Raw genomic sequence first — 24,398 nt, 5'->3', positions numbered from 1 at the left:
GGTGAAGGGGGCCTGCAAGGCAGCTCCAAGTAGCAATTGTGTTTCTAAGAGATGGGGCCAGAGGGAAGTCTGGTGTCCTCTCCCAGAGCTAAAAGGTACTAAAGATCATCTCTGACTTAGATCTGATCAAATCACCTCCAAACACCTGTATAGATCCACTAAACAACTATTCTTTTTCTTCTTACTTTCCAGGATGTAACTATTGCTATTAGAAACATATTTGGGTTGCTTTTTTCTGTTTTCTTTAAATGAAAGAAATCATCTCCACCAGCCATATGGAGTGGCACCCGCTCAGCAAGGCATGTCTGGTGGGAAGCACATCCATTCAGCCTTTCGCAATAGAGACCTCAATGCAGCAGGGAAGAGAGCTGACAAGCACCTTTGCAGCAGATTTAAATCAGAGGCAAAACCTCAAGCATTATAAAGCAATCTGAGGCAGACAGCAAAGTCACACTGACCTTCTGCCAGCAGTACAGCAGACCCAAGCGTGACTTCAGGTGTTGCATCCTCAGGAATGACGGCACTGGGGAAGCCAACAGGCTCTTCCCAATGGCTGCCTCTGCTCTGCTGCTGACTGATGGAGTGTTATCACTATGACAACCTACAGGTATAGTATGTGCATAACAGTGGGAGCTCCAGATGACCCAGATTGCGTATGCATGTCTCAGAGCTGGGCTTCCCTGTCTGGGAGCGGAGCAAGGAACACGTGGATCCACAGGTAACGCTCCCCTGACTCTGTCTTGTCATTTGCTAGCAAGTTTGGGATGTGGGCAAGGTGGAAGCCTTAGAGACACTGAGTAGCTAGAATTTTAAATAATCTTCTCTGAGACAAGGAAAAAGAGTCTTTTTCTAGAGCCTTTTTGCCAGGCTTCCTTTTCTTCAGTAAAAGACATGAAAGAATCTTCAACTCTGTCTTTGCCAGTCTGTTAAAAGGTAAAATGCTTCCAAATGTCATATTCACTGCCTGCCTTTTTTTTTGTGTGTGTGTGTGTGTGTGTGTGTGTGTGAATGCACACGTTACTTTCTTTCACTACTATGACAGCACATGCTCCTCCAGAGCTATTCACAGCATTAGAAATACAACTCCTCCCTCCAGCGCCGTGTGTGTGTGTGTGTTTGTATGTGTGTGTGTGTGTGTGTCTCTGTATGTGTGTGTCTGTGTCTGTGTCTTTGTGTGTGTGCTTATGTGCGTGGCTTGGGCTTGCTGCTTCAGCTCACTCCCCTCTGATTGTGGGGCTGACGGTCACGACGCTGTTCCACACCTCCAGGCTTCATATGGAGGGGAGGAGTATCGTGGAAAAGCAGGCACACAACTGACCTACAGAACCATCGATAACTTACTCCCTCGCAGCACAATCGCATAGCAAAGGGGAGGGAGGAAGGAGGGGAAGGAGGAGGAGAAGGGGGAAAAAAAGAAAATCCAGAGAATTCTAGTCTGGCAAATATAGTGAAACCAAGCGGTCGGAGTTCACTTGCTCTAGAAGAGCAGAGAAGAAAGAGGACGTTAAATGAAAAAAAGCAAGAACGATCTGTAGCTTTTTTTTCCCCTGATAGTAGCAGTGTTTTAGAGGTAAAATGATTCCTCCGAGCAGCACGGCTGAAGTCAGCGTGGACAGTGTGGAGAAAGAGAATGAAGTGGAGAGCACAGAGCAGCCCCCATCTCCAGCATCAACTACCAGCCAGGAATCAAAGGTACTCAGAGAATGAGATTTTTTTTTTTCCTCTTTCTTTGTTTTGAAAAGAAATGTATTGCTTTGATTTTCATTTGGAGCTCTGTGCCAGGATCAGCGTCAGAGTGCAATGAGCCACCTCTGACTGCGGTGCCTGCTCCGACACTCCTGCTTATGAATTCTCTCTGTCACCTCAGGAGCCTGAGCTGGGGAAATACCTGCCTTCTGAGATGTTTGGGTTTGTGGATTTTTGCCTGTGTTTTCTTCTCCTTGTTATGGTAACAGCCTGGAGTAGTGACAGGGCTCAGGGAGGGGATCGCTGTCAGTGGACATTGTTAGCTATTTTCACACCAAGTATCAGATCACTTAAAGGGTTTTTGTTGGAAAAAAATTGTTTTCCTCAAAGGTTCAGAGAAAATAATTTTGTCTGGGGGCTTGGGGTATTTCACCCAGCTTTACTTCTCTGGCAGACTCACCAGTGAACTTTCACTGTTTAATGAGTCTGTTAAAATGAGAATAAGTCACAGCTTTACCACAACAAACCTTATGTACACCACACAGAAAAGGATTTTTGTTTTCACAGCCTTTTTTCTGTTTGTGAGTTTTTCAGTGTGGTTCAACTTATGTTACTGAAAATCAACTTTCAGCTCAAATGGCATGACCTCTGAATTTTTAATTGACTTGCATGTGAAAAGTTTTTCTGACTGCCAGGGTGTTACTTGGAAGACAGAGAGGTAAAAGGTAAAGTAGTAACCTTACACAATGAAAGTTCCTTACAGCTGACTTGGATAATATGCTTTTATTGATCTTCTGTTACTTATGACTGATACCATGATAGCACCTGACAGATCTTTCTGTGAACTTCATAGTGATGCTGTGTAAACATGTAAAAATAGGGAGGTTCTTGTCACTAGGAGCTTACAGGTGGGTAAAGCCTCAGGAGGTGTAAGCAAAACAGCTGCTTATCAGGGAAGGTCTTGTGCTGGCCTGAGTTTAAAGGCAGTGGCTGCCTGAGTCTAATATAGAAAGACTGCTACATTATTCTGCAGTTACAGCTTTCCACTTTCTGGAGAGTGAGCTCAAATTATCTGTCTGTGTGGGTAGAGTTTTGATGCGGGCTTTGGGCTTCTTTATTTATGTATTTATTTAGAAGCTATACTCCAAGGAGGAGAGCTGAGGTATTCCCTGTGTAATACAACCTGTTTAAAAGAGAAGAGTTTTTCCAGTAATAATAGCATACAATATTCACTACACACATTTAGCTCTACTGAAGTCTCCCTGGTTCATGGAAAATGAAAAGTAAATGGATTATTGGTATAAGCCCGGGCTCTAAAAAGACATGGTACCTACATCCCACCCCCCTGAGTCCACTTCTCTGGAATTACTGAAGTGTTATATGGGCAGTGGAAAGCTTTGCCCATAGTGAGGTCCCAAAAGTACCTGCAGACTTCACCGCACTGCCAGCACCAGCTGCTCAAGAGTTCTGGGCTGTGCATGGGGCCTGGTGGGCTTTGTGCTCCCCATGATCCCAGCTGTGATCCTCACCCTGTGCCAGAATGGCCAAGGAGCTCCATGTGCCACTTGATAACAATGGTGCTTGAGGGACTTTCCTACTGGGTCATGGAATGCTGTTCCCAAAAGAGACTGGCATGGATCCAAAACTCAGAGAAAGTGAAGAGCTGCTCAGAGGGTTCCCTTTTGCTGTTTGTGCACCCATGTGCTTCCAAGGATGACAACAGGAATTAGGCACATCTGGCCAGAGAACAAATAGGCTGCAAACTAGTTTATAATCAAACATTATCTTCATCAATTTTTTTCAGTCTTTTGAGCATTTGAAGCAATACACTGGAATAGACAAAAGCTATGACCATGCAGTTGATGACATTACTTGGATAGAGATATTCTTAGTAAACAAATAATCTGTGTATTCACATTTTAGAGCTGCAAATATAATCAGATAGCTGATGTATTGTCATTTCAATAGATAGAGTCAAAAGAGATTTCTTATCACTGGGGTAATAAGCTTTCTTCTTCTGGTCCAAGGAAGCAGGAGGATGGAAAAAATTCTGTGATTTCATAAAAATATTGTTTATGCTTGGAGGCTTTTTTATTTTCTAAGATTATTTCTAAGGTACTTCAGAAACTAGAGTCTGACAGAAGGATAGGTCAGTGCTTTTATCCTATGGTGTCCCATGCTGAGGGAGCTAGCCTGTCATTCACAGAAAACTAAACTTTCTTCAGGTACTCTCTGCTGCCCACATTAACAAGTTCATGTGTGCTGCATTTACTGCAAAACTCTTTGTGCAGTATCTAATTAGCCCACAACTTTTTTCTGTGTCAAAACACTTCAAACTTGACAATTTTTTTCTGTGGCAAAACACTCCATTTATTATGACTCCAAATATGCAAACAGAACCAACATGGATAATAGCAACCTTCAAAATGCCTATGAAAACACTTCAGCAGAAAAGCAATTTTGAAAAGAATAATGCAGAACTAATAGCTGCAAACTTCCTTCCTGTCCACTGTAATCAGACATTGGTGACACATAATCCCTGCTCATATTAAAGTCCAGAAATTAGTTTTATCTCGTACCCTCCAGAGCATACTTAGAAGATGACAGGGAGCAGGTACTGCAACTTCTGAGTAGCATTGAGTTTGAGAGGCAGAACTTCAGGCTGCTACCAAGTAGCTGAAATTTGGAAGGATGACTCTCATGTGTTAGTCACACACCTCTGTTGCAGGAAAGCAGCTCACTCTTAAACACATGCTAAAGCCTCCCACCACCTTTTCCTGTGGATTAGAAGCATAGTTGCAGGTGAGCACACCCTGGCTGTTGAAAGAGCCATACTGTGGTACTATATGTATATAATACTGTGCTAAAAACCCTAAAGTCTGAGTGACTAAGAATCTTGCAAAAATAATAATTAATTTATTAAACTAATTTATTGGCTCTTGAAAACATTTACTTCACACCTCAGTATGACTTGAGCAGATACTTTAAAGTTTACCAGGAGAATGACTTTAGGAGGGTAGCACACAAATACATGCAACTGCTAAATTTCTTACATTCACGTAGTTGTAGTTATGGCTCCCACCTGTTCGGGACATTTACATCAGGTTTCCAAGAGGGCAAATTACTAGTTTGCCAAAGTCTTTTGTAAATTTACAACTCAGCAAGGGAGGGAGTCATTAGTTAATGAATCCTGAGGGAAAATTTCTTCTGGGTAGTAGCAATTAAAGACACACTGCACATTTATTTAACCACTAACTCAGCAATATAAGCAGAAATCTAGTGGCAGTAGGGATCATATTTCTGATGTCTTTTATCTAAATGTACCTTGGAATTTAGTAAAGAAAACTAAAAATTGAATGAATATGTGTCCAAAGAAAGGAATCCTACACATGGCATGAGCTCTTTATATTTTGGTGTAGCTAGCATATAATTCGGCTAACTTTATTCTTGTTTTATCTTACTGACTTTTGTATATGAAGAGGAAAGAGCCCATTTCTGCTCATTTCTTTAGTTATGAATCAAATTGTTATCACTCTTCTGTGAGCAGTGGCTAAGCTATTCCTAGGCAATGGGGTCATCTTTGAAAATTGCTTTAGCATTTTTAAGTTTTAGGGGACACCTGAGCATCTACAATGTTTGAGCTAGTGCCACTTGGGTAGATTAACACTGCTGATCTTCAAGCTATTAGAGTTCTGTGTCAATATGTTAAAAGTCTTTCAGGCTTTCTCATATACCTCAGAAGGGGTATCAAGTCCTGCCCGTACCATTGCAGGCAATCTGTCATGTGAAAATTACTTATTTGAAAATATTGATGGATTTATGTGAAGACCAATTTTTTCCCCCACAGTTTTCCCATTTCCATCTACTTTATTTGATAAAATACAGCTATAATTGTGTTGTACTGTAACCACACCTCTTTGGAAGGATTTAAAATTATCCTCTGAACCACAAATTCATGGGTCAAAGAAATTGCTCGCACTCAGGTCAGCTCAGTAATTTGAGCAGCTAAAAAAATTGAAGAAAAAAAGATAAATTAGATCTCCAAATACCTATGGTATCTGGACTATGTATTGCAAAAAATGAATGAGTCAGCGTGTGACACTTTCACACATTGACTACCTAGAGGACAATATTCAGGGAAATGCAGACCATTATCTTCAAATTCAGGTATGGCAATTCAGGAGATGCAACAGTTGCTCCAACATAAGCTAACCTGATAAGCAGTACATAAAATGGAATTTGAAAAGAGTAGGAAGCAAATAAAAGGATTAAGCATTGAAGTTCAAGATGTGAACTTCATTTATGAATAACCCCACATCGATCATGAAGACTGAACTTACACACCTGTCCTGCTGGATCAATAGAGCAATATTGTTTACTTGAAGTTCAAAACCAGGTGTTAATATTGGATATTGAACTAACATGAATAGCTTGAAACTCTTTGGGTTGTGTGGGATTTAAATCACATAGAACTTGTGCTATGCTGTTAAGCAGAGATCTTCCCCACTTAAAGAGTTAATACTTTATGAGGCTCCATAGATGGTTACTCATCAATATTTTAAAAGGGCAGGGAGTATGGTGTGCAGTTAGTATTTCACCCCCCACACCACTGATAAATATCCAGCATGTAAACTACTGCTGTAGTCTTCAAAGGAATACCAAACAGCTTAAAAACATCCCACGAAAGGGGAAGAAAGAACAGTTTTCTTTCTCAGTGTTACTTCCATGCCTCTGTATCAAATGGTGAGTACATGCTGTGAAGGTAAGACTAAGGGAAAGAAATAAGTTTTTTTTACATGTTTTGCAACAAATTATGTAAAGGAAAGTTTCATTAAAGCAGGAAAGAAATATTCTAACCTACCAATGTTTCCTCAGCAGACTAATTCTTTTGTTTGCACTTATTTTGACATTTCTTTCTTACTCTTGTTCTGATTGAAACTCTCTGGTATTGTTTTTACTGTTATATATATGTCAGATAAGTTTCTAGGCACTTTGAGATATCTAAGACAAAATAGAAATGTGATCAGTTCATTCTCTTCTATTCACACTTTCAATGGTGCCAAAATGGAGAAGACATCTATTACATTTCTACAACTAAAAATGACTTGACTGGTGTGGTAAAAAAAAGAAAATAATTTTTAAAATAGTGCAAATTTTCACTGAAACAAAACAAATCATTTACACAGCTGGAAGAGAGTTCAGTCCACTGTCTCAGTCTCTTACACTGTATTCTTCTTCATAAATGAATTCTGTTGAATTCAGCTTTTACCACTACTTTTAAAAAGCTCTGCCAACACCTGTATGGTCTAATAATGGCTAAGGGATGTCCTCTATGCTTCATCCTCTTCTAATTCCAGTATCCATTTTTTTTGCCAGCTTTTGTGGCAGTGTAATTTTAATAATATTGCTTTAGCTTAAACATCTCCTTTCCATTCTTGGTGCAGGTTTCCGTCACATAATAGATTTTCATATCTCTTACCAACCTTTAATTTTTTTATACTAAATAATCTGGACTGGCATAAAATAAACTCTCCATTCTTCATCTCATTCTGGTAGCAGAGCAGTGCCGCCATTTCAGTATTGACTAATCTTTCTTGAAAAAGAGTGACTGAGTTTGTGAATGGTATTCTCTATGAGAGCTTGTACAGTACCATTAATTCCCAGAAACCTTGCTTCTAACATTTATGTCTCTTAGTCATCCCTTGGTGGAACAGAGGTCTCCATTCTATTTTTCTGGAATTTCCAGGGGATCCAGCCAGAATACATTTATCTGTCCTCATCTGCAGGGGTTTGAATCAGGTCTCAGGCACAGAAGTTTGCATTTCCAGGGCTGAACTTCATCACATTTCCCTGACTCCATCCCTCAAGATCCAGGTCTCCCCATATGTGACAATGCCTCCCATCTCATTTTAAAGAAACTTCCCCACCTGACTATCCAGGAGCCACTCTGGCACAGTCCCTCTCAGACCACCCAAGCTGGGACCAAGGCCGCTTCCCAGCTTCACATCCCACACTCACACAGTCACACCAGGCTTCCTTACTCACTTGACCCCAGATTTCCTATAGCACAGTCTCAGATGTTTCAATCCTCAAAACAATTTAATCACAGTGCAATAGCAAAATAACAGCTTGAGGCAGTTGCCTCCCAGGAAGGCCTGGGGGTTTACACCTGTACAGGTAAGTGTGGGAAAGTCTGGAGTCCTCGGCTCTTGCTGTGTGTCCGAGTGTCTGGTCACCAGGCTATGCCACAGGTCCCCATACCCTTTGTTGTGCAAAGGATCATCAGTTCACAGTCTTGCCTGGGGTCCTGCCACCCAGAGCTCGGTCTGCAGCTGCACACAGAGCTGTCTGTGCTAAATGTATTCCTCAGCAATGCCAGAGGGAAATGGCCTTATGACCTGCGTAATCTTTGCAAAAAATCCAGTCATAAAACTAGAGAGAGCAATATTGACCTTAAAACTATGTCAGTGTTGTTCTTTGAAGAACTCCACCAATGACCAATCCTCAACCTCTCCTTTCAACAGTATTCATCTCCCACTGAACTTTCCATAAAACTTATTCACAACTTTCCTTCTTTTCTGTCTTTGCTAATAGATTCCCTTTCAGCAGTGTATTCAATAATTTAAATGAAATCCAAGTAGACACAGTCTACCTTTGACCTAATACATTTTCTAGAAAATTGTCTAGAAAATTGCTCATTTTATTCATAACAACTAATCTAGGAGGATTTCTCTTTTTTATTGTTTCATTTTGATTCGGTTTTGTCGAATTCTGTTGAGTTCAGATCTACAAATCTTTATTTGCTGGGATCACATTTTCTGCCTCTCAACAGAGACCTCCGTTTCACTTTACATCATTTCTGTCTTGATAAAGCTTGTTAAGAAAACTTGCTTCTAGACTTTCAAAGTAAAATTTTATAACAGAGTTTAACTAGTTTCTTTTCTCCCTTTCACCTCAACAGACACATTAAACTGCTGTTTTAATGTCATGCCATAAATTTCTGTGATCTCTTTCCCATTGTTCCAGTTGTTTTTCCTCAGGATCATGGTTCTGGGAAGAATGTAAGCTGAAATTTTGCTGAAGGTCCAAACCAGCCTTTTATCCTGTCCTTACTGTACCACAGCCTTTTTCTTTCCCCAGCCCAAATCTGTCCATTGACATCTCCTAAAATATATTTTCAAAGGACTCACCCAATTAATATCCTTTGACCTAAGGAACTGTGCTTGAAATGTCCAGTTTTACTTCCACAGCATTTGTTTTACTTTTTTCCTTTCTCTTGTTCCCCTCCCCACCTTCTTTGTAAACTCTTTTCTTAGTCCAAATTTCCTTTTTGAGGTAACTATTTTCATGCAGTTTTCCAAGAGCACACATTCACACAGTCTTTTTATTTATCTTCATTTCATAGCATTAGTATTAGTATTAACAGCTTTGAAGAAATTATGAGTCTCTTACACATCCAAGCACATTCAAGATAGCTCTGCTGCTTTCCAGATGACTGCTGAGACATTCAAACTTTCCTACAGTTACTAGTTAGGGTCCTTCTGTGTCACACTCCAAAGAGTGATACGATCTAAAATATGCCTCTAAGTGTCTGAGAGTGCTGAAGGCCTGGAATTTCTTCAGGGTAATGGAGCACATCAATTTTGGATTTTTGAAATCCAAAACATGGCTTAGAGGTTCATTTTTCCTGTGCACTTTATTTAATTTCAATTCAAGTAAGTCATAACCACTTGATAGAAAACTGTAATTCTTTGTATGACAAGGATTTCTCCTACTGCCTAGGAGCCATTGCTGCATACTCCTGATGGGTATAAGATTGCATATTTGATACATTTATACTCATGTTTGTCAAGCAGAGGACTAGGCTTTCAGATGTGAGCGTGAGTTGAATATTCTTAACACAGTACTCAGTCCTGCACAACTTCCAGTTGCATAGGCAAGCAGTCATTCAGTGTTAAATAAGCACTTCCCAGGAAAGTGCTGAAGCATAAGCAAACTTTGCATGTCCATTAGCAAAGAGGACCAGCTGTGAAAATGACAAATCTATGTGTGAGTGACTTAAAAAATTTGAGTTTGTTTTCCTTTGACATATGCCTCTGTTGGAGGAAACTCCCTTTGATTCAGTAGACCAATTGAGAGAGTAAATGCTCCTCATCAGGGAATTTAACTCAGGAACTCTGTAAAATAGATTTACAATGGATGTCTAAAGAACAGATTTCTTGTGTCTCTGACATCAGCAGTTAAATGTGACAAATGCCTTGCCCATCTTGTTATTTATTAAAATAAAATGAGTTTCATGTCTGTAGTCTCACATTACTAGAGGTTCATGGAATTTTTCTCCCTGACAGGTCAGCATGTCTTAGCTGATCTGTTTTTAAGTGATGAGAGTAGTTTGCTAAGTACTGTCAAATGAAAGTGTTTCTGTTTAGGGGCTGCAGTGGTGTTAAAAATACCGTAGCATGAATAATTGTGAGACAGAGGTATTTCCCAGCCACACGAGGCTGCAAGTTCAATATGGGAATGCAGTCCTTTAGGTGAGTAACAGCAACAACTTTAATGCTTTTCTTTTTTGTAGACATAATGTGCTCCATCTCTGAGTGCCATTTAAAAGCTTTATTAAAATGCCACACATGCACTGCTTTATTAATAAAGATCATTTTAGCAGTCTAGTATTCTGAATAGAAAAGGAAAATGAAGTTGACCTACAGTAACTGATGATTAGGCTTAACTAAGAAAGGAGAAAAATTACTATAAACTGGTGTTCACAGAGCTATTAAAATCTGCATTTAGAATATTTTTTCACTTTTTCATCAGAGTAAGACAAAGAAATGTATGCTTTGGAGGCACAGCAAGAGAGTAAAGTCAACCTGACTTATAGCAAATACTGTTAAATATGATCTTACAGACAAATGGCCATTACCTCAGTATTCAACATTTTTTTTTCTTTTTTTCTTTTTTTCTTTTTTTTTTTTTTTCAAAAATTGCTCATTCATAGCTCATTCATTATGTTTTGTCAAACAAGGGTCAGACTTCTGGTGTGATGCAAACAAGTCACCTTCTAAAATGTCATTTATATAGGTGTACTATTCATATTTGATTTGCCAGTGTTTTCTGGCAGTGCTGGTTTAATTGCTGTGGTTCCCAGAATCAAAATATCTTAAGATTGAAATGAGAGTCTAAAAGCCCTGACCCAGCCACTCTTGCCTTTGTGCATACAGTGAGAAATGGCCTTGGACTGGGCATCTCTATGCTCACAAGTAAACAAAACATTAAGCATGGTAAACTTATCAGTGTCCCTGACTGCTGTGCAGTTAAATTGAGAATTGTTGTATCTCATAGTGTACTTATTTATATTATTTATAAGTGATATTAGATAATTTCTCACTTATGTTCACACATTATCTTTTAATTTAAATTATTTAATTAAGGAATAATTTACAAGTAAACATAAGGTGACTTGTAATGATTTGCCAAATATTTCTGATAATGAGCATTCCAGTGAAATGCATGCTTGTGGAGTGCTTAAAAAAAAAAACAAAACAAAACAAAAAAACACTGCTTATTTTTCAATGTCAAAACATCTGGTCCTGAGGATTTGTTCAGTTTCTTAATTGTGTAAACTTTTGCTAAGGAGCTTTCCCTGATTGCAATCAAAATTTCCAGACAAAAAAGGAGGGAAAAAAAGCATCCTAGGTTACATTGTACAGCTTCACCTGTAATTAGAGACCAACTATAGGCAGGTAAGTTAGTAGTTCAGTCCCCCTCTGTTATAAGTGGAACGCAGACCAAAATTGTTTTATCAAACATGACTTAGAGGAAAAGCATGCTTTGTGTGATCTAAATTAGCCCCTCTGAGCAGAAATCTTTTTTCCATTGACCAGAGGAGGCAGCTACAGCTGAGTTAAAAGCTCAAATTTAAGTAAGGTGAACACCACTGAGATTCTGTCAGAGTGAGGTCTTGAACCTTGCCTACAAAGACTGGTCAGCTGTCTGTTCCCCTGCATGGCTAGTCTGTCTGACTTTCTTCTCTCCTGCCCACAGGTCTCTCAAAAACATGCTGAAAAGCTGCAGTTGTTTTTGTTTTAGGTTTTGTTGGTTTTTTTTTGTTTGGTTTGTTGGTTTTTTTATGTCAACAAAATAATTTTTGTCTTTATGCCAACGAAATCATTTTTTTATGTGGAGCAAAATCATTCAAACTTTGAAAATTTTTGCTAAGCAAAACTGCTGTTTGCAGACAGTCCTATAATGGAAAGTTATACATTGATGAGAAAAAGTGAGAAAAGTGTGAGCCTATCCAGGCTTCAGAATGTGAGGTGCTGCTGTTAAGCTGTAGTCCCAAGATGAATCATGTACCTGTTTCACAAAGTATAGGCACGCAGGAGTCTTTGGCAGGTTCACAGCAAATGGATATAATGGTTATAATGACAAATGGATTTCATCCTCCTGACCATTGAAGTTCCAGGGAAACAGTTAACTTTTGTGCTACCTCACCCACTCACACTCTGCCTTTCAAGGTTTCTCTGTTCCTCTTCTCACACTAATGCTTTAAACAATGACCAGGCTCTCTGATACAATGAGTCTTTACAGGAAAAGCTTCCATGTTTCCAGGCTTAGCCAAGTTTAGAGATTTCTGTTAAGAAAATGGGCAGTGGTTCTTCTGTTAGGGAAAAGGACCTTTCATAAACACTGTGTGGATGCTGACACTCATGACATAGGTACGCTTGGAAAAAAAGCAAACCCCACAGTTTGTACTTTCCCTTTCACTTATACTCAAGCTGTACTTGCATTATTCACAGAGGAGCGCCTTCAGCTGCATTTAATTTCCTCATTTTACGGTTTTACATGGCCTGTTCCTCATGTGTGGATACCTATTTATCCCTTGATGTAACCTCATCATGTCTTTGTATGTCCATGCAGGAAACTATACACAAATTTAAAATCTGAACAAAGAGATAATACAAATCATTCCTTATGGAGAAGAAATAAAGCCCTTTTCCTTGTTTTCCCATCTTGTCCCCTCCTTTTGGGGTAGGTAGCTGAGGACCAGGGCTACTCAAAACAGCCCTTTTCAAGTGCACTGCTGCTGAAGGTCTTTTGAGCTCCTGCCTTCCCCAGAAGCTTAATTCCCACAGACTTCCTCAGGCTGAAATTCTGCCCTTCAACAGCACTGGCTTTTTTAGCAGTACCTGCCTGACATCCAAGAAAAATGCTGTGGACATCTTCCTTAGAGATTATGAATGCCAACAGCTAACATGCTAACATGAATGCCAACAGCTGTAATAGACCTACCCAAATCCTGCTAGAATGTAGACAAATTAAAAACATTTTGTAAAGGTCCAAAAAAATGACAGTCAAACATTAAATGAAAAATCTTAACAGAGTGATTTTCCTCAGAGGAGAATGCAACTATGACAAGATGCTGGCCATAAGAAGTAGCCACTCAGTCTGGTCAAAAAAGCATCAGTTCTTTTTTAAACAAGATGAGAAAGGTCACCTATTTTTTTTTCTGGCATTGTAGGGAACATACTGTAATAAATACAATATTCCTGAAGTAGCAATAGAGGTAATGTCATTTTATCTTTACTACCAGCTGCTGAATTCTAGAAAGAAAAAAATCTCCTTTCCATGAGTTAATATCTCTCCAGTACAGTCCTACACATAGACTCTGCTGCATATAAAAAAAAAGCAATTGATGGGAGAAAATTGATATAAATTTTCAGAATTTAGCACTGCACTTGCTCTTTAGTTCAGCAGTAGACAGTAACTGTATTTCTGCTGTAATATTTCATATGCCTTATAAGTCAGCGTTACTCAGCTAATATCAAGAATTCAGGAATTGCACCTACTCTAACAGTAGAATAGATGAGAAAGAAGGAAAGCACTTAATGGAAAAACCCCGCACTTTCATAGGACTCATATTCACATTCTTTAAAACTCTTTCTATTATCTTGACTTTCCTTTCTTCTTCCTTCTGTGTCCCTGCTTTCCTGCCTGCCTGAATCCCTCATGCAGCCCCATGCAATATGCTGTTCCTTTTGAAGTTACAGATATTATTTTTGTCAGACAAGGCTTTACAGTTTTACTGGTTCAAGATCCCTGACTTTCCTATCAAAGCAGTAACTCTTATTAAATTAAATAATTGGTAACTTACGTCAATGACAACAGCTCTTTTCTCTTACAACAGCAAAATTAGGAAGCTTCATTTATTAGGTGAGCACAACATTGTGTGTTCACCTAACAAAGTATTACAAGCTTTTTTTTCCAAAACATTATTACAATTATTAGAAGTTCATGTGCAAGATTTCATTAGCAACAGTTTAACTTTAGAGAGTTTTGAGGAACTTTAAAAAAAGTCTTAATAGAAAAAAAAATGCAGTTCTTTGGAAAGATTTATAGTCTTTAATTCTCTACCTTTCTACATATTATATCCTGTATGTAACTATCTTTTTACATGAAGCCAGCTATCTCAGTATGAAACCACATTTTTACAGTTCAGTCATTATAATCTTGAAATTTTGACAGAGGTAATTTGAGAAGGAAAATGGTGCAGCTGGTGAGGATAAAAATAAAATGGTTTTGTTTTGCAGGGTTGATCTTGAAACAGTAGCTGGCTGAAGATATGTTCAGCAGCTTGGAGGTTTAGGAAAAAAAATATAAAAGAAATGGATTAGCCTGAGCAAAAGGAGTCAAAGATAGATCATAAATCTCATACTTAACAACTCCTGCTAATTAACATCTCCAAATATACGTGTTTACATTGTCAACTTTTTGAAGCAGTGTTTAGGCCTTCAAATGTCTCCATGAAGTGCCAAGTAACTGTGTGTCATCTGTATGACAGTATCATCACCAAGTTAAACAGATTTTCCATGTGGAGGATTGGCCTATTCTTTATGTAGGACATTGAATGCAGTTTTTGCTTGGCATGACTAAAAAATCATAACAAAAAGACAAAAGACAGAGTTAGATGGAAATTTTCTGTCACAGTAACAGATTCATTGGAAACTGGTACTACAAGCATAATTTTCCCAAATTTTTTTTGAAATGCTTTTTGAAAATTAGAGATCTACTAGAGTAGATTTGTTTAAAGGGATAATAAATGCATACTTTATTGCACTTTGAGAAGAATTTTAATGGAAAATGTTCCAGATCTGCACTGGATCTGAAAATAAGCATATCTTTGTCATGGTGGACAGTAAGATAACTGGATACAGAACAAATGACAAGGAAAATGTTATCAAGGTAGAAAAAGTTTCGTTGACACAGCATTTGTTATGTATGTGGTAGCTGCTATAGGACTTAAGAACTGAAAATATGAGACAAAGGACACCCTGTGGGTACCCAAGTAAAGCATGAAGAAGCCCAGAGGATTAATTAGCTTTGCTCCTCAAGTGCTATCAGCTCTGCCCCCAGATCCAGGACTTCATGCCAGAGTGGTTTCAGGGCAGCAGTGTGCACCAGGATGGTGTGACCATATGGATCCTGTTAGACTTGTGGAGTCTGAACTCGCACTGCCGGGATGGCCAAATGCCCTGGCTTCCTGAGGGGCTGGCAAGAAGCAGTGTTCACATGATGAGACATTGTTAGTCTTCAGGAGGGGCAAAGGGAAGTTAGAAGGCAGCAAATTTGCTACCAGATTGCAAAACTATGCTTAAGAAGAGGAAGGGAACCATGAAAAAGAAAAATTGGAAGGAAACCAACAAACACTGCTAATATTCTGTAAGGTGTAAGTTTCTATGCCATCTCTCACTGAGAAGGGTTTGAAATGGAAACATGAAAACAAGTTGTAAAATTTGGATCTGAATCCCTATTTGTGAACAGGCAGCAAAGAAAGGAGTGAAGAAACCTGTGGGATTGTATAAGACAAAATATTGTCCTGTGGGCTTCTATTAAGCCAATAGATATTGGGTGAAATACAGCACCCAAATTCTGGCATTGTGTTCTAGCTCTTTCTTTAACTGAAAACCAAAGTAATAGAATCTCAAAGTTAAAGCACAGAAGCTAGGCAAGAATTGGACAGAATATATTCGCACAAAGTATGAATTGATACAAGTGTCTAGGAAGGACAGAAGAAGCAGAAGCATAATGTCACCTGGATCTATCTGTATTTGGTTGTGGAGCAGCACAGTTTAGAAAAGCAGTTTAAGAAAAAGAGGAGGGAGTTGAAAAGTCAGATAAAGTCAGCCAGGTAGCAGAATGTCAAATGTGGCCAGGTGGTTTTTCATGCTGCATGCAGAAATCCTTTAGTTTTAATGCACAGTATAAAACAATAAAAAAAAGTATTATTTCAAAATATACAAACAACAAAAAAACCCCACCAATAACCCATCCAAACCCCGAGCCTTTACTCAGGGTACAAGCTCACTGAAGTCAGTGGGAGCTAGCGGTAAGCAAAGACCTTTAAGATTTGGCCCAGTGACAATTATTTTGTTGTAGAGCTGAGTACTTACATGTTTTCATTGCAAAGCAATTTTAACAGTGTAAGTTTTGAGCCCCAGAAGTAAGAGTGGAAACACTGACAGAGTATTAACTATAACAACTCCCAGCAGATCTCGGGCTTCTTTTTGTTTTAAGATGACATAAATGTGATAATTCAGTATGTGGGTTGTGGTGTTCATGCTAATTTGCCCTCAGTTAGTATCAGCCTCTCTGCAAGTTGTATTTCCATATTTGCTTCACGGGATAAACTACCATTTAAAGTATTATAAAACAGCTCTGTTAATGAAAAATAAAAGAAAAAAAAAAGGAAATAAAATGGATAAAACATAGTAGTGGAAAATATTGCTGTACGTAGCACAGCATTTTTTAGCAGAACACTGTTGTGTTTTGGGCTTTTTTTTTTTTTTTTTGAGGTCCAAGGGTGTCATCCTGAGGCATAAGATCAACAGGGGAAATGCACATTTCATAAGGTACAGACATGACATACAGTCAAGGATGATTAATCTTACAATCAGAATCACATTTGCTCCAGATTATTCATGAGAAGGAAAAGAAACAAAATTCAGGTCCTATTACTATCAATCTGGACGACTCTCAGCAGGTAGTCACCAGCGTAGCTTCATTCACCTCAGCGGGGCTGCCTGGATTTACATCTCTCTGAAACCCAGCTTTTTAATCTCAAAATTTCATTGTGCCACATCCACCACAGCAAAGATTAATAAATGACTGAATTAGGAGTTACCAAAGGGGAATCAGTGTTCCATTTAAGAGCTGAAATGGAAAAGAGCTGTCCAAAAAGAGATGCAAAATATGGGATTCCCAGAAGGGACCTCAGAGATAACAGTCCAAATGCCTTCTACATCCAGAGGCAAGAGATAACAACATCCTGATAGAGAAAAAGTATGGAGATGACTGGCTGCTTAGCAACCAGGTGCCTGAGGTGGACCCCAAAGTAAAAAACAAGATGTTGTAAACATCTACCTGTCTTGAAATTGAAAGTACAGGCTGATTTTTTTTTTTTAATGGAAGGACTATTCCTAACCATCTCTTGCTTTCTTTATGAACTTTTATTTTGGTTTCAGGAGGGAAAATCTGAGACATTTCTATTGTCAGACTATGAAAGGGAGCTACATAAAGGTCTGCACCAGACACCTTTCATAACCTGAATTATAAAAGATGTCCTGCAGCTGGTGCCACCCATGTGGAAACAGTTATTTAGCAGCCGGGAGAATAGAATCCTGGATACAGCTACAGGATTTGTAGTCTTTGCTCCTGAGAGAAGCAGCCTGTCTTTTGTTAGATGAGGCAGCAGGGGAGATCAAAGAGACAAAATATTTAGCAACCCTGATATTTGATAATGACTGAAGGGCTCTTCAGTCTGATTTGCAAAATGTTTTGTTTTATGCACATGTTGACAAAGGAGAGATAACTGATGATCAGTGAGCTCAACACGGTGAACTCAGTAGATCTTTTTTTGGGACTGTTAATCTGATTTTTGTCAATTGGATTACAAACTTTGGAAAGCTACAGTACAGATTCTCTGAAAGATACTGTGACTTGCTACCTTGAAATACTGCAAATTTGAGAAAGATTCTCTGCTAGAAGCAGGCTGAATGCAAACTATGGTTTAGGGTTATTACAAGCATTTTCCCCACGAAAAATAAACTTGAATCAAACCTGTTAGGAAATTTGAACAAATACTTATAGACACTAGACCTCATTAAGATAATGTAATATGTACTCTTTTCTTTCTAGATTACTCTTTCTAATATGGCTTGGTTAAAAGAAATCAAAGGAATACATCAAAATAGAGCTGTTCAAAAACACGAAAGCAAAAATTATGTTAGATATAAAATATGAGAGCCTTGCATTTTTCTTCACTTTCATTCATACAAGTATTTATTTTGCATATGCTTCCTCCTTTTTATAAACTAATTTAAACTTTTAAAATGGCTGTGAATCTTTTGAAGTTACAATAAAAATATAATTTAGCAGGGAAGGTAATGTGAGCTCAGGGTATGTCACAATTATAGAAAATCTAATAGAGTGTCTACCCTTTTTATGCCTTAGGACTAACTAGACAGTTCTGAACATAATAGAGAGAGAAAAGGATTTCCCTGAGAATTGATGTCAATTGATGCACTTAATAAATTGTGTTTCCTCAAATCTATCCCTCACTGGACTGCATTACTTTATTCTGTCATATGTGATGCTGAATTTTGAAGATATATAAAGGAATTCAGATCACATAGGAGACTTTTCATATTTTCAGGCCTTAAAACTTCATGTACTTTATTCACGTTTACCTCACGTATTTGCCAGTCCTGGTTCCTTGAAGAATTAGAAGGTGACACACATTGAAATGTAGGATAAGTTCAAATCAAGTGTAGGAGCAATTGTTGAGCACCGGGTGAATATTTAGCTTGGTTTAAACCAAACCAGAGTCATAGAGAATGAACAGCTCTGCTAAGCAAACTGCCTGTTTGGCTTCATGTGCAGGCTGACCTCTTGATAATTCTGAGGTCTGCTAACTAGAGATGCAAATGCACAGCTGGCAAGGATGTAGTACATCAGGAGAGGGCTGAGGACATGGGATTCACAGAGACGTTTGTGGGGATAGTGACACCTGGGCATCCCTTCAAATTTCATGCTTTCAAACTCTGAGGCTCTTTCAAGGATTTTTGCTGCTACGCTCTGTCATGGCAATCAGAGCATTTCATTGTAATTTAGGATTCTATGTGTGAAACAAAATCACAGAAAGAACCCTGCCTAGAAAGGTTTGTATTCTAAAGAGGTCTGAGAATCCATGAGTGGATTTAAAAAATAATATAAGATGGGGAGGAGAATCTGAGGACGATGATCAGAGCTGAGAAAGCCAGAGTAGCTGAAGGTGCCTAATGAATCACTAATAATATTATTGGTAGGTATTATGGAAAATGTCTCCTCTCTGACTATTTCAGGACAATACTCAAGCAGAAAGTTTGACTTATTTACTTTTTACATCACTAACATGTTTGTTCTAACAACAGCTAAGCAATCTGTTTGGGAAAATACACAAATATAATACGTAGCAGTTTCTGCAATAATGAACACTCCCTCTTTGTCTGTAGTGGATTAAAAGGATACAGCTTCCAAGAGAGCTGGCTAGAGCAAACACATCTGCATGATAGGGCCAGATTCTCAGACTGTATAAATCATCTACAATTGAAATCAGTTTACCTAATTGTACTAGCAGAGTATTTTGACTATTTATTTTTTAGAAAGAAGATGGTAGAAAAGAAATCAGTTTTGCTTACAAGTTTTATCATGGGTGCTTTGCCAATAAACAATACAACCCCTTAAGTATTAGAAATATCCTTTTATCTTGTTAATGTTATAAGACATGGTACTCCTCTCATCAGCAGGCAAACACACATATTGTTTATGAAATTGCATACTGCCTTTAGGCATGTTATAATCTTATTTTTGCTCATTAAAATGTCAAGGCAGAGCATTTTCAATTCAAAATCTGTAAAAAACCCACTCTTGTCTGTCCTCAAAAATCACTTGCTTTTGTATCTCTCAGTTTTAAGAAAATCATTAGCCTTCGTGCTCACAAAAAGTAAGCACTAACCATCCTGTTTGAGCTGGTTCCCTGTTGGCTCTAGATCAGCACAGCTAGCTGGAGCCCAGAAATGCCGCCAGGGTAGCTTACACCCTGGTAACATCCAGTCCTTCAACAATGCAAGTAAACAACTGAAGTATGTTCTGAGAGTTGCTAATACAAATTGAATGTTCCTTGACCCAGAAAATGGACTGTACTCAGTAGAGGAGATGCCATTCATCAAGGCTTTGTTCTCTCCCTTATTTGAACTACTTCTGGTCTGAGTCCCTTTGGTAATAGCCCCTGTACCTGACATTCTTTCTAGCAAATCTACAAAACATCATCTGAGCCATGTGTGTTAAAGTCATTCTTTTATAACAATGTGAGAGTCAAATAATTTGGAAATTTACTTGAAGAAGCTGCAAGGAAGAAAAAATGGTTCCTTACAGAAGGTGGATGTTTATCTCACAGCAGAGTGAAATCTGTTGACAGAGCATTTTTAGTCTGCACACTAAACAAAATAGCTACATTTTATAAGGCTTGCAGGATTCAAACTGGCTTGATGGCTCATTCCAGCTCTGTTAATACCCTGAATTACTTGTAATGAATCTAATGATACTCTTACACCAGTGTAAAGAAAGGGATAGAGAACAGCAAGCAATTTTTATTTTTTTTTTTTTTTTTTTTTTTTTTTTTTTTTTTTTTTTTTTTTTTTTTTTGCTTATTGCTAGTCCAGTAGCAATATAGCAAACAGCTGATGTCTGAAAATAAGGGCTTGGTTATATGGTGAGTCAGTGAATTAGGGTTGATAAGTGGGACTTATTTATTCATTTCTCCTGGAAAATAGTTGAGTGGAAATGTACAAAACAATCTCGCCATTGGCCCCACACTCCCCAGGAGCCTCTGCTGCTGGCAGGGAAGGCTAGCAGTGACCAAGAGGGCAACAAGACCAAGGCTGTTGGGAAATCACCTGAAGTGTTCACGCTGGGCACTCAGCAGCCCCTGCTTCATTCTTCCCATCCACTTCTACTGAGCTGACTGCTAATGTAGGCAAGCTGGAGAATCAAGGGGAAAATTGTTCCTAGATATCAGGGAGCACTTAGGAGCCTGAATAAAGTACTCTGAAGGGTGGATGCATATCTTTGTAATTGCAAAGCTAGGGATTATGAAACAGCTCAAATCACATCTTTCTGATTTTCGTGGGAACTTCTTAAATGAAAATTGTAGAAAAGCATTGGGTGGTTCCAACAATTACATCAAATAAAGTCCTAGTGAGGGCAGGTGCAATTCCCATTCACAGCAAAAGCAGTGACATGTAGCTAACACTAGCAATGAATTTGAATAGCTGTTCTTCTGCTGCCTTCTGTTTTCTGCTTACAGCAGCTAAAGAGTTGTAGTATAGGGGAATTAGGAATGGAGGAGTGCTGATAACAGAGCTTCCTGATCCCTCGAAGCTTGAACATTCAGTAACTTGGAGGAAAATTGAGATTGTGCTGCAAGATACAGAAGAAAAAGATTAATCAAGCTCTGAGGTTGAGCTATTACACTTATCTCTACCTTGCTTGTGGGGTTAGTATGTGCAGTCACTGAGAATCTGTGTGACTGATAAACAGCTTTTAACTAGAAACAAAGATTTTTCCCTTACTCTAGTTTCAAACCACAGGAACATCCTGGCTTTAATATCAAGGGCTCATGTTTCTGAAGTGTCAACATTGTGAAGTCTCATGATGCTACCACAAGTCTAGAAAACCTCCTGTGCTATTGGGAATGTTATTTTTATTTAAATGAAAGCTAAATTGTAGCCTTGCTCACAACGGAGAAAATATGAAAGTCTTAGGAGATTTATTTCAAAAATGTTTCTTAAAGCCTTCTTGTACTTGGTTTAGGGGTTGTTTCAGTCTCAATACATGATTTTTCACTGAAGAGTTGAATTATTGGGTGTAGAACAACCCTAGCTGCAGGGTTTTTTCACAAAGTTCTGTAATGTTTCTTTGTAAGGTTTAACTTTGGACTCATTCACTCTGCAGAAATAAAGTGTAAATAATAAAATTTGCATACGTTCCTCTCTATTGAAATATTTGATTTCCACCTCAGGTGAATGTTTTAGCATCTGTGGCATCCCAAGTGCTTTAATTCATTTTACAGCACACCAAAATCAGACGTATATTACATTACATATTACCTGTATTTAATTACATTTGAAATCTGGCAGTAAAAGAATGAGGATAATCCACAGCAAATTTCAAAATGAGGAGATGGTGATATTTAAGTAAGGGAAGTAATGTTTACTCGACTGCAGTCTAATAATTACTTAAGCTTTTATGGTTTTATAGTTTATACAATATGTACAACAACCAGCCCTTGCCCTTCCTTGGGCCAGCTTTTCCTGAGTAAACAATCACATACCATTGCCCCATTTCAAATTCTCTCATGAGCCTAATATGAGAAAGGAAAGTTGGATCTGATCTTAAAACCTGATGCCAATCTTCTATGGCCCTATATATTCTCTCTTACGCATGAAGGGCATAAAACCTGCTCATCTGAGAGGTTTTTTTAACAGTAGAACTCTGTAATTAGTTGTGCAAAATGCTAAATTTTGCCAATATTCTTCATTTTCTCCGAGTCACTTCTCTACACATATAACCTATTTGGGATGTAATAGTCCCAGATTCCCACTGGTGTTTTAGGTATGCAACGGAAGCCAAACATGTATGTGTCTTCCAGTCTGAATGTAAATGGGCATGAAATCTGTATTTTGGCTAATGAAAAGAATGCCCATCTTGTCTGGGAGTTATTTAACCACATGAACCCAGGATGGTTCTCAGTGAATTTCAGAAAGGGCTATCAGCTTGTGCAGAGGTGCCTCGAAAATATGTGAAGGGAACTTTCTCAACTCGTTCCTGGGTATGTGTCCTCTGAACATTCTGGGAGGAAACACACAGAATATACACAGTTTCATGCCCTTTAGTGTTTTTCCATAAGTTTGGGCAAGTGTAGCCTAAATGCTGGACTATTCTTTTTTTGAAAACTTGACTTTTCTGCTTGGGGGAGGAAAAGCTGCTGGTAGATGCCTCGACCGGTAAATGGCTGTGCACAAGAGAATGGGATAAGGATAGTAAATGCAAAGCTTCTTAAAATATACTGCATACATTATCCAAACTAGCAGGACTGTTGTTTCATGATAAAACAAATACTGTATTGCACAGCTTAGGTTTCCTTCTCTGGCAGGAACAGTGCTTTGAAATTTAATTAGCTTCACGTGGCACTGTAGAAATGGATGGCAAATCTATAATGGATGCCATTTCAGTCACCTTGTGGTGTTGTAATTCTCTGTGTTTTGCTACACTAATTAGGTCTGACTTCAGTGAGAAATGTTTCAGGAGCAAGGAGGTGAATTATTGCAGAGTTCCTGGCTGTCACTGGGGAGATGAAGTAATCTCAGAACTGACTAACCTCAATGACTTCAAGAGCCTGTAACTTAACATCCAAGAAGAAGAGGGAAGATCTCACATTCTGATGGTGCAGTTTACAGTGAGTTTTAGGCTCAATCAGTCCATGGCTTAGGCTTCAGCTGAAAGAGCATCAGAAACCATAAACTGCACTTACCTTATAGTTGGCATTTAATTACTTAATTGCTCTTATTTTCACATTCCCCTAGAGACTGAAAGTTTTTTGCAAATAGATCTTTCCTTCCTTTGTAGGCTCATCCACTGAACCCAGAGTGAGTTGTGGGTGGAGAGAGGTGCATGTGGGATGGGCCCCAGGTTCTGATGCCTCCCTACTCCCAAAGCCATTGTGAAGGACCAGATCAGGAAGTAGAATGCAGTTTGCTTCCATGTAGCAAACCCAAACACTGTTAACTGGAGCCAACAGCTGCTCCTTGTCCATTTATTTGACTCTGGGATTTTAGTGTGAAACACTGGGTAGAGAGCTGGTGTCTCCCTCTCCAGGAACAAGCTGCTTGCTTCTGAAGGTGGAAGAGAGGCTTTCCCCAGATTGTCTTGACTCTCCTCTCCAACAGTGTGCTGTCAGCAACATCATAAAGAAAATGGATGGATAAAGAACAGAATCTAGGGAGAGAAAGTATTCTGAGGCCGCTAAGTCAGTGTGACGTACCAGTTCTATGCTTTTTTTGGGAAAGCATGTAAACTCCCTCCCTTTATATTAGCATGAATTATGATTCCAAATAATCATTGCTTCTAACATAAACAGTTTCTAATATAAACCATTCCTTCTGGTTACAAGAGACAGCCTGAGCGGCATGGAAAATTTCAGTTGTTACATCATGGTCACCCAGAGAATAGCAGCGGTGATTGAAATTATTTTGCAGTGGTTTGAATAATGCTGAGTGAAAGGTGATACAGAATTATTGCACTTCACAGAGAGCAAACACAAAGTAGACTCAGAGCTAGCTTTCCTTTTACCTGGCCTCTCCTTGTGGGATCTTGGAGCAGACAAACCCACAAATTCATGTGGCTAATTTCTTAATAATTTCAGTGACTCATCCAGAACCCTTCTCAGCGTTATACAAAATTGGGGAAGAGAATGAAAAATGAGAGGATGGCTGATATAGCACAAGAGCATTTACAGATAAATAGTTTGAGTTAACAACTCTAATTTAGTAATGCCTTATTGTGGTGCTTGATAGTCTGACAATCAACACACAATACAACATACAATAACTTATATGAAT

The 24,398-nt window shown here is 38.7% G+C and overlaps 1 protein-coding gene across 2 annotated transcripts in view; it reads left to right on the top strand.

Moving 5' to 3' along the window:
* Positions 1–1,575: 1,575 nt before the first annotated feature.
* The window catches only part of STAC (SH3 and cysteine rich domain), a 68,718-nt gene continuing 45,895 nt past the window's right edge, over positions 1,576–24,398 (top strand). For both annotated transcript variants that reach the window (XM_053988369.1, XM_053988358.1), the window contains exon 1: positions 1,576–1,692. In XM_053988369.1, the coding sequence (XP_053844344.1) occupies positions 1,576–1,692 (117 nt within the window). The remainder of the gene's footprint in view (positions 1,693–24,398) is intronic.

This window comes from Vidua macroura, chromosome 1 (genome assembly GCF_024509145.1).
Source record: "Vidua macroura isolate BioBank_ID:100142 chromosome 1, ASM2450914v1, whole genome shotgun sequence".
In the NCBI taxonomy this organism is placed as follows: Eukaryota; Metazoa; Chordata; class Aves; order Passeriformes; family Viduidae; genus Vidua; species Vidua macroura.
Note: the sequence above shows the minus strand (reverse complement) of the source record. Positions and strands in the feature narration are given on the sequence as shown.